At 46.7% G+C, this 11,438-nt stretch overlaps 1 protein-coding gene and 1 non-coding gene across 5 annotated transcripts in view; both read right to left on the reverse strand.

The window, feature by feature from the left end:
- The window catches only part of Bicral (BRD4 interacting chromatin remodeling complex associated protein like), a 100,360-nt gene that overhangs the window by 42,321 nt on the left and 46,601 nt on the right, over positions 1 to 11,438 (reverse strand). For all 4 annotated transcript variants that reach the window (XM_023719857.1, XM_023719854.1, XM_023719861.1 and 1 more), the window contains exon 2: positions 311 to 356. In XM_023719857.1, coding sequence (XP_023575625.1) covers positions 311 to 351 — 41 coding nt within the window. In that variant the 5' untranslated portion in view covers positions 352 to 356. The remainder of the gene's footprint in view (positions 1 to 310; positions 357 to 11,438) is intronic.
- On the reverse strand, positions 10,321 to 10,431 carry LOC111818730. Its single transcript, XR_002822646.1, has one exon. It is a non-coding gene; the product is annotated as a U6 spliceosomal RNA (small nuclear RNA).

Below are 11,438 nucleotides of genomic sequence, written 5' to 3' on the forward strand. Positions count from 1 at the left end.
GGCTGGCATGTGGTGCTGGGGGATCGAACCGCGGTCCCTGTGCTTTGTCAAGCTCGTTCCAAGTAGGTGCTTTAGACCACTGAGCCATCGCCATCTCGCCAGCCCCAACCCCTGGGGACTTTTGGAACAAAGCTTTAGTAAGGGACACCTGAATAATGCCCCCCCAATTGACAGAGACCTCTTCCACTTGCTGCTTTGACTACCATGATTCAACTTTATTTCAAAGCTCAGTGGGTATTACTATAGTGAGGCTGTTCTGGTGAGCAAGCCTCATGTGATCAACTCTCCAGATGTGGGAGGAGTCTCTTACCCAATAAGATCGAGGAGACACGAGTCGTCATCATCATCCATGACAACTGGAGAGGAGGAAGCGGAAAGCACGTTTCAGCAAGTCGGACTGAGCCAGAGGCGTCGACACAACGTAACAACACATGCGATGCTATTCTGGGTAAATAATGCACGATTCATAGGTTTTTTTTTTTTCCCCCTAGCTTTCTTATTATTCATGTGATTCTCTTTTATTTTGGTGGAACCAGGGATTGAACTCAGACCCCTGCGCTTGCCAGGGAAGCGCTTATTCCACTGAGCCATCTCCCTAGCCCATCCACATGATTCTTAAAAAAAATGTTATTATTAAAGTTGGTGGTGTCCTTTAGTTGCAGCTACAAAAGAGGCTGAGGCAGGAAGATCATTTGCGCCCAGGAATTCATGGTCAGGAGTTGGAGGCCAGCCTGTGCAACAGAGCAAGATCCATCTCAAAATAAATGAAAGTAAACAAGAATTTGTCATCATTCAAGAAAGTTTTCATTTTAAGCTATGCATGGCAGTGCCTACCTGTAACTGCAGCAGTGAGGGAGACTGAGGCAGAGATGACAAGTTTGAGACCAGTCTAGGCAACTTAGCAAGACTCTGACACAACACAGAACAAAACAAACAAAAACCAAAAATCTTAAAAGGTCTGGAGGTCAGGCATGATGGTGCTTGCAATTACACATCTGGGAGACTGAAGCAAGAGGTTCCCAAGTTCAAGCCCCAGCTGGGCAATTTAGCAAGACTGTGTCTCAAAATAAAACATAAAAAAAGGCTGGAGATATCGCTCAGTGGTGGAACATCCCAGGGCTCAGTCTCAGTATTAAAAAAGAAAAAAACAGGAAAAGTACTCAATTTAAATGGTTTTTATTGAAAATAAATCCACAAAAGCCAGTTAAGAAGGACTCTAGACCAATCAGGTAGCTGCAGCAGATCCCCTAAAGAAAGAGAAGCATAATTTCTTCAAACCAAGGATAGCCAGCGGAGGGAGGAGTAACATCTGTTTTAGGACAGCTGTCAGATTCGGAAGTCTGTAGGTTTGTGGCTGTGTCTCTGGCTGTGGACAGCAACCTACAGCTCTGGCTCCAGCTTGACAGACAGAGAAGGTCCCTGGGCTTAGAGAAAGAAGAGCGCCTGGCCCGAGGCCTGGCTCTTTCTCTGCAGCACTGCACTGTTCAATTCCCAACAGCCTACGTCCTGGACAGGACACTGGGGTGGGAACCTCAGCCGGCCAGTGGTTCGTTCTCCTGAGCCCTGACAACTAAGGACACAGCTCCCACCAGTGACTCCCCGGATGCAGGTCACTTACACTAGTGATCTGCCACCCGGCAACACAGCCTCAAGCCATCTGCAGCTGTGTGGAACAGCTGACATCACAGAACGCTAACTCTGGGGTTCTGTGCGGCTGGGATGGGTGGCTGTGAGCAGCAGCTGCTGAGGGTGAAGCCCTGAAGAGATGCCCAGAGGAGGGGCGTGCCTAAGACAAGGCTCAGTGTCTGCTCTGTCTGACCTGCACCTCCTCCCCAGCTTCCCCAGGTGCTCCACCCTATCAACCACAAGGTCCAGGAGAGAGTGCATTCCTGCCACTGGGAGGTGAGTCTCTGCCATGGGGCACTGTCCCTGCAGTGACCAGGTGATGACAAGCTGTGTGCATATAAGAGCTTCATGGAGAAGGGATGACTGGGAGGAAGGAAGAAGGAAGAGAAAGCCTGTAAGAGGCAACAGCCAGGGCTGGAAAGAGGCAGAGCTGTGAGCTAAGTAAGGGAAAGGTGCTCGCTAGAGCCGGGTGCGGTCAGGTCCCCACTGTGTTGGTGCCAGGACCATGGAGGAGTGGCGTCTGGGAGAGAGTCAGGAAAACTGCCACCAAACAGATATACAGGACACATGGGAAGGTGTCCCATAAACCTATGTGACACTGACAGTGGTGGTACTACACTGGCCATTACTGTTCTACCATGGGCTGGTCTGCCAGACATCACAATCACATGGAATAAATCAGACAATTATGAGGTAGTTAAGCCTACCAGCAGACATCATAGATCATTTTAAAGTACTTCTACTGTATCCTCTGTATGTTTATTTTTATTTTAATTAATTTTAGACAGGTTCTAGGTACGTTGCCCACGTCGGCCTTGAACTCACGATCTTCCTGCTTCAGTCTCCTGAGTAGCTGAGAATTACAGATGTGTATCACCTCACTGGCTGTGAGTTTATTTTTTAAAGTGTTTGGAAGCTGGGTATAGTGGCACATGCCTATAATCCTAGCACTTGGGATCCCGACAGGCAGGAAAGATTGCAAGTTTAAGTCCAGTCTGGGCAACTGGGACTTAGTGAAACCATGTCTCAAAATAGGATAGAATAGGAGAATAGGACAATAGGAGAACAGAACGGAACAGAACAGAACAGAACAGGAACTGTGAATATAGCTTAGCGCAGAGGCCCTGGGTTCAATCCCTAGAACCTCAATCAATCAATCATCTACAATTCTCTGATACCAGCTAATTAATAACAAATGAAAGAAACAGACCACACCAAAGATCAACAGTTCCCCCCAGCCTCCTCCCTTCTTGGCACCCTCACCTCCTTCCTTTATCTGCTGGGTTCCCAAGATTGTCAAGCAAGTTCTCAGGAATGTCAAGCAGGTCACACCACTGCCATTGCAATGTCACTGCCACCAGGCCTTTCAATGACAGAACACTTGCTACTTCAATGTTGTAAGTGACAAGCTAGTCCTTAAACAGTCAAAGTAGAGGGGCTGGGAGATAGGTCAGTAGAATAAGTGCTTGCCTGGTAAGCACAAGGGCCTGAGTTCAATCCCCGGTTTCACACACACACACACACACACACACACACACACACAAAGTCAAAGTCCTGGAGGCACATTCCCGGGAGACAAGTTGCTTTGGCTCATGAACACCCTTCTTGGGAAGATGCTCCTAGGGAAACCTCTGTGAGCCTGCATAGTCGGGACAGCCTAGGTAGTCTTTTTTAGTGTATTTGGTTGTTACAGGGTCTCCCTACACAGCTCAGACTCATGGTGATCCTCCTGGTTTCAGCCTCCCCAGCGCTGGGATTATAGGTGCAGACCACCATGCCCAGACTCTGGCCAGCTCAGCCCGTTCTGGGGATGGGACTGGCACAGCTGGGGATGGGGCTGGCACAGCATGTGGCGCCAGATATCAAACCACGGTGAGGTCTCTACACTTGCCTAAACAAGTGCCTTAGTATGCTGAGCTACCTTGCTGGCCCCTCTAGGGAGTCTATCTTGACACAGGGTCATATTCTTTTCTATCTTAAACAGGTTTTCAAGGGACAAGAGATAAGGCTCTCTTCCATTGCATCCTCAGCTGTACCTTCCCAAACACAAGCTACCCCTTTCCTAGGCATGACTCATGGCCACCGAGGTCCAGGTACCAAAAAAAATTGTCAAACTGACTAAAGGGTAAGGACACCAAGGGCTCAAAGTGAGGTGTTGAGAACAACCCCGGCATCTGTGAGTGGGTGCTGAGACCAGCAGGGTCTTGCAAGGCTGTGTGGAGGAGATGCCCTCCTCAGGGACTAGACCAGTTGGGAGTCCATAAAGCTGGCAATTGATTATACGTGGGAGGGCAGGCCTCACTGATGAGGTCTCATTGCCTAAAGCAGTCAAGGTGCCTCAGTCTTAAAAAAAAAAAATCCTACGGCTGGCAAGATAGCTCAGTGGGCTGAGTGCCTGCTTTGGCAAGTGCAGGGACCAGGGTTCGATCCCTTCCTGGTCCCACATATCACAGCCAGCCCTGCCCTTGGGGCTCACTGAGCTGATGAATGAGTCCTGGTGTGGTGGTGCACACCTGTAATCCTAGCCTTGGGGAGGCTGAAAACAAAGAGGATCATTACGAGTCTGAGCTGCACAGTGAGACCCTGTACCAACTACATAAAATGAAACAAGTAAGATTGTGCCTGGACATTGCTGGTTATTAGTTGCTAGGCAACCTTGTATCTCCTAACTTTGCAAAGGTATAAATAAATACCCTTACTATTGTTCAGGGGTCCTTTGCCAACCAGGCCTGGTCTACCACCTGACCTCAGCTATTATCTCTTATCTTTATTTTCTAAATCTTCTCACCATCTTCTCCCCAGGACCACCAAGAGACCAACAAATCCCTACAGGACCAAAGCATGTGACAAGACACAGCCCCCTTACCACAGCACTTCTTAATTCAGTTTTTTTTTTTTTTTTTTTTTTGGTGGAACCGGGGATTGAACTCAGACGCTTGTGCTTGCTAGGGAAGCGCTTATTCCACTGAGCCATCTCCCCGGCCCCCACAGCACTTCTTGACAGTGGCATCTATTGCTTTTACAAAGTTCTGACAGCACCCACAGCTTAGAAATCACTACCCCAGACACTGAACTACTATCCCTAAAAAAAATAACAGCTAACATTTAAAATTACTCTTGGGGGTTTGCTGGTTAGCTCAGTTCTTTAAGCTCTTGCCTGGGCAAACAGTCAGGCTTGTGGGACCGTGGTTCGATCCCCAGCTCCTGGTGCCACACCATACCTGCATTTGTGGCAGCCTGAGCCAGCAAAAAAATCCTTCTAAAATTACTTTTTTTTTTGGCAGAACCAGGGATTGAACTCATGCCCTTGTGCTTGGCAGGCAAGCACTTATTCTACTGAGCCATCTCTCTGGCCCCATAAAATTACTCTTAACAAAGGTCACCAGCACTCGGGAGTTGAAGCAGGAAGACTGCTGCAAGTATGAGGCCAGCATGGGTTATGAAGTGGGTGTTTAAGACCAGCCTAAATTGCATAGTGAGACACTAACTCAAAAAGGCAAAAACAAACAAAAGAACCAAACAGAGGTCCACAGATCCTGTGAAAGATTCTTTGTTTTGTTTTGTTTTAGCTGGCTCAGGGTGCCTTAAGGGCAGGTCTGGTGTGGCATGTGGAGTTGAGGATCGAATCAAGGTCCCCTGGGCCTAACTGGGTTTGCCCAAGTAGGCGCTTTAAACAACTGAGCTAATGCACAAGGCCCCCTAGATCCTGTGAATAGTAGCTTTTAATCAAGAGGACACATGTAACAGTGACATTTCAAAACACTGGAGGAAGTCAGCCAGCCACACGAAGGAGAGTGTGGATCCATACTGCGTATCTTTGCATGGAACTAATCCCTACACCTTTGCTTATTTTTCACTTTGAAATAGGTTTTTTGGGGCTGGGCATATAGCTCAGTGGTATAGTACTTGCCTGGCAAGTGGAAGGTCCTGAGTCGATTTCTGGCACCAGACAAGATTAGGTTTTGCTAACTCACTAAATTGCCCAGACCGGATTTGAACTTGTCCTCCTGCTTTACCCTTCCAAGAGTGGTGGGCCTGTAGGTATTTCGTACCAAGGCTGGCTTCTGTTACTATTATTTTTTAATCTTTGGGGGTTTTTTTGCTCTGGATTTTCTCATTTTTCTCTTTACCGCTAATTTTGTGCCTTGGTATAGTTTTTGCTTTTGCTTTTTACATTTCTTATTTTTAAGTTTTTCCTTTTGGTTTGTTTTTGTGTGTACCCCAGGGTCTCACTACGCAGCTTGGACTTGTAGTGATCCTCTTGATTTGTGCCTCCCTAGTGCTGGGATTTACTCCATGCCAGCTGGGAGTGGGGCCAGCTGGCATGCAGTGCCAGGGACCGAACCCCAGCCCCTGTGCTTACCTACGCAAGCGCTTAGTTTGCTGAGCTATACTGCCAGCCCTTCACATTTCTTATTTTTGAGGTTCATTAGACTTACAGAATTTATATGTTTATAGTTTTTCTTCAATTTAGAAAAATCTTTAATGTTTTCAAATATTTTGTGTCCCTCCTCTTTCTGGGACCCCAATTATGTATCTATGAGACTGCTCACTGATACCATTTTTGTTCCATGATTTTTATCTCTCTGGCTTTCACTTGGGATAGTTTCTACTGCTGACTTCACGTTCCTTTCTTCTTTTGCAGTATCTGCAACTGACTGTTCATTCCACCCAGCATATTTTTAAACATTGTGGATTTCAGCTTTAGAAGTTCAAGTTAGATTTTTCCTTTATCTGCCATGTCACCATGTCATATGTTCAACCTTTCTTCTATTTTTTTCCCACTTTCTTAAATCCACAAAAAAGTGAATACTTTTTAATGTCTTTCTGCAGTAATTCTATCATCTGTGTAGTTTCTGAGAGTACACCTGCTGATTTTACTGACTTTTTTTCTCTTGAGCGGTACTTCCTACTGTTTGCATCTCTGGTCATTTCTGCCTCAACCCCCCCACCCCCCATGAGATGGGTCTCCTATATTGTCCAACCTGGCCTTGAACTCCTGCTAGGCTTGAGTGACCCTCCTGTCTGTCTCCTGAGTAGGTGAGAGTACAGACATGAGCCAATGAACTTGGCTGGACACTGGTTAAATGTTAACTATCAGAGGCTGGGTATCCTTATGCCCACACAGACATTTTTGTGCTTTGTCCAGGGCACACTTAGGTTACTCGAGGAGACTGAAAGCCTTCCAGGGTGCAGCTGTCCACCCTGTGGACTTCAGCCTGTTTGCCTCCCACCACATCAGCCCCACTCAGGCAGGCCCCCAGGGCCCAGTTGGGTCCCCTGTCCTGTCCCTTGGCCTCATAAGAAGCTTGAGCACTTAGGGCACAAGCAGTCACTGTTCTGCACTGCTTGACAACCTAGGTTCAAAACCCTGTTTCATCCAGTGTGTCCAGTTTCCAACTTTTTAAGACACGAAGGTAAACATGGGGGCCACCAATAAACTGCGCACTTCTCTTGTGCCTCCTCCTGTTTCTTCCACTGAAGGGCCTAGGGAATGGGGCGCCTGCTTCCTTACTTCTATCTTTACTCCAGTTGCTCAGTGGGGGGGTCAATACTCATTATTCATTTAATATATTCTTAGCACATACTGTTCAGGACAAGAAATAGCAAATGAGGATATCCTAAAACATGAGAGATCAACAACAACAAAAGTTGCATGTGTTATAGTACAGAAAAGCAGGGCCGTGGAGATAGCTCAGTAGAATAAGCACTTGCTGGGCAAGCACAGGGTCCTGAGTTCAATCCCTGGTACCACAAAAAAAAAAAAAAAGAAAAAGAAAAAGAAAAAGAAAAGCTGAAAAGTGAACTATTGTGTTCAAACAAACACCATTGTTTGTAGGACTAGGAGAGATCAAACCCACTAGTAAGCCCCAGCCCTTTTTATTTTGAAACAGGGTCTCATACCCTGTTGGAATGAGGTGGAGCAGACATGCACCCAGTATCTTCAGCACTCCAGCTAGCAAACAATGTGCAGTAATTCCGAGCAGCAGTGACCACACTCTGGGCGTGGACGTCACAGAGACTGGGGAGGCACAGAGTAGGGAGAGGACTGGAAGCTGTGGGGCTCACGTGTATGTTTACCTGACTGTCACTGACCACAAGTCCCACCTTGTTGGGGCCCCTGTTCTCCCATCTCTAAAGGAAGTTAACAGACCACAAGCGTGATCTTGTTTGCTTTTTGAGGCAGGGTCTCGGTATATATTCCAGGCTGGCCTTCAACTCACTGCGCAGCCCAGGCTACCCTCAAACTTGCGGTGATCTCCTGTTCAGCCTGCTGAGAGCTGGGACTACTAAGGTGTAATCCCACAGTGCCTGGCTCACAGAGGAGTTCTGAACTTTGTTACCTGGGGCCTGGGGCTCTCTGGGGCACCTAGTAGCTGTCGTCGGGGGAGGAGGCAGGCGACCCCATTTCTTTCCACTAGGTGTGCTCAACCCTTCCTCCACTGGGAGGAAAAGTGTGAAAATCATTGAACTTGCCTGCTGGAACTCCCTGGGCTGTCCTTGAGTTCTAGAACTCTCAGAACCCACAGCTGCCACCCACTGCACAGGAATGGCCACTAACAGTGCAGCCGTAGGGATCCCTGAACGCCGAGACATCCAGGATTACTGTAGCAGGAGAAGGACGATAACCTCCGGCCCAGGCCTTCTTGAGATAAATTCCAGCAGTGAGGTGAGGACAATCTGAAGCTTGCTGACTGGACAACCACCAACTGCACACATCAGACCTCAAAGGCGGGTTTGAGGATGTGTTCTGCGGTGGTCTTAGTTTTCAAGTTTGGGAAAAACTAACAAACTCTAAAATCCTCCAGAAGGGCCGGGGAGATGGCTCAGTGGAATAAGCACTTCCCTGGCAAGTGCAAGGGCCTGAGTTCAATCCCCGGTTCCGCAAGATAAAAAAAAAATCCTCCAGAAACATACACCATGAAAAACTTCAAAAAAAAAAAAAAAAAAAAACCCTTCAAGGCTGACAGAAACTGTGCTTAACATAGTTATCAAAGGTTGCTCAGAAGTTTTTATTGTTGGGCCAGCCAAATAGCTCAGTGGATTAAAGTGCCTACAAGCAGGGACAGGGCCTGCCGTGTTGGCCCTGACCCTGGGGCGTGCTGAGACACTGGGTGTGGTGGCACGCACCTGTAATTCCAGCACTTGGGAGGCTGTAAACAAGTGGATCACTACAAGTCCAATCTAGTAGTGAGACCCTGAACACACTGTACAGCCTTTCCTAAAAATACAAAAAAAAAAAAAAAGTTTTTATTGTTGATATTGCAGGCTGGAGACCAAAATGCAGCTCTTGGGCTTGCTAGGAAAGTGCCCAACACGGAGCTACACCCCAGCCCCCTAGAATCCTAAGCTCCAACAAGAATCTACTTATGTCATGCCTGGGTACAACACCATCCATGGGCATAAAACCAGCCTGAAGACGTCCTTCAGCTATTAATTTTATACCAGGAGCCACAGGTCAGTGGTGTTCCTGACTCTCGATTCAATCCTACAAGTCTTGGGTGAATCTACCTGGGTACAGATTTGCAGAGGCTTAAGGTACACAATGCTGAAAGTTCCAAGTCCTAGCCAAATAGCTCAGAGGATTAAAGCGCCTGCTTAGGCAGACAGCAGCCAGGGTTCGAACCCTGGCATGCAGCGTCAGCCCCACCCCCGGGGCACAGTGAGGGGGCAACCGAAACTGGGCGTGGTGGTGTGCACCTGTAATCCCAACTCTTTGAGGCTGAAAACAGGAGGATCATACAAGCCTGATCTACATAGTGAGACCCTATAGACCCTGTCCTAAAATACAATAAATAAATAAATAAATAAATAAATAAATAAATGCTGAAAGTAAAGCCTGGTGGCACTGCAGAGTGCTTTACCTGCCAGCCTCCCCACCATGAATATCTAAGGCTCAATTATAATGGATGGCTTAATGACTTTAGAAGATAATACAGGGAAAAAGAATTAAAGGATACAAAGAGATGCCACTATCTTAGTTCCTGTTTGTTTTTCTTTGAGATGGGGTCTTGAGTGTTGCCCAGACTAGCCTCAAAATCCCGAGATCAAGCGGTTCGCTTGCCTCAGGCTCTTAAGCGGTTAGGATTACAGGCATGTGGTACTGCACCCAGCTGATTTCTTATTAAACATTATGCAAAATTAAATTAAAAATATAATAATTCACAGTACTTTGGCACATAAAATGATATGTATTAAAAAGATGATGAAGGGCAGGCGAGATAGCTCAGTGGACTAAAGTGCCTGCTTAACCAAGCTTAAGCAAATGCAGGGACCACAGTTCAATCCCAGCACCACATGCCGCACCAGCCCCATCCCCATCCCCAGGGCAGGCTGAGCTGGCCAGAGTAGTGGCACAGGCCTGTATTCCCCACGCTGGGGAGGCTGAAAGGAAGATTGCCACGCGTCCAGGCTGCATGGTAAGACCCTGCCACAACCAAATACATTAAAAAAAAAAGATGATCAACTGCTTAGGGTTAACACTACATTTCAACTACAGAATTTTTATACTGTACTTCTAAATAAAAGTTGAAGCAGGGCGAGGTTGCTCACACCTGTAGTCCCAGCACTTGGGAGGCTGAGGCAGGAGGACTGCTGCAAATTCAAGGTCAACCTGGGCTACAAAGTTATGCTGAAGGCTATCCTGAACTATATAGTTAAACTGTCTCAAAAAAGGCAAAAAAAAAAAAAAAAAAAAAAGTTAAATTTCTGTTTTAATCATTAATTGCCACATTGTGCAGGGGCCATGCTAATCTTCTCTATAGCGTTCCAATTTCCTGCATGAAATCTTGAATAACAAGATTTCACAATGAATTTCTGCAAGCGAAGATGCTGAGTTATCATTTCTCTAAACTTTCTTTAGGAAACACAAATTACCTAGTACGAAAGCTTTGTTTGATTTTATTTATTTTATTTTGATTTTGAGACAGGGTTTCACAATATGATTCAGGCTAGCCTTGAACTCACTTTGTAGCCCAGACCTGGAACTCACAGCAATCCTCCTGCCTCTGGCTCTGAGTGCTGGGATTACCACCACAGTAGGATTTTGTTTTGTTTTGAGATAGGATCTCACTATTGTGTCCAGGCTGGGCCTGAACTCACTATGCAGCCCAAGCTCCAAACCTGTGCCACTCCTGCTGCAGTCTCTGGAGTGCTGGGAAGACAGACGTGCATCACCACACTGGGCTCTAGTGTAAAAAGCTTTTATGCATGCTTAGAAATATTATATACACTGAATTTTAGATTTGTAGTCATTTCTAGCAAGTCAGTAAGATACAGAAAAAGAGGGGCTGGCCAGATAGCTCAGTGGACTACAGCGCCTGCTTAGGCAAAGCACAGCGGCTGGGGTTCCATCCCCAGTGAGCACTGCCATCCCCCACCCCCCCTGGGCGTGCTGAGACTGAGATTGAGACTGGGTGTGGTGGTGCAGTATGCACCTGTAATCCCGATTAGAGCTTGGGAGGCTGAAAATAGGAGGATCACGACAATTCCGATCTAATGAGACCCTGTACACCCTGTAGACCCTGTCCTAAATTCACAAAAAAGAAAAAGATACAGGAAAAGAGGAAAACATTTTGGGAAAGGATGGTGGTGATGGTTATAACCTAATGTTAAAAAGCTAGATGTGGGGCCAGGGAGATGGCTCAGTAGAATAAACACTTGCCTGGCAAGATGGCTCAGTAGAATAAGCACTTGCCTGGCAAGCACAAAGGCCTGAGTTCAATCCCCAGTTCCGCCAAACAATCACTGAGTTTATCTACATTTTAAAAATGATGCAAAAAAAAAAAAAAAAAAAAAAGCCAAACTGCATG

This window comes from Octodon degus, unplaced genomic scaffold (assembly GCF_000260255.1).
Source record: "Octodon degus isolate 3935 unplaced genomic scaffold, OctDeg1.0 scaffold00005, whole genome shotgun sequence".
Lineage (NCBI taxonomy): Eukaryota > Metazoa > Chordata > Mammalia > Rodentia > Octodontidae > Octodon > Octodon degus.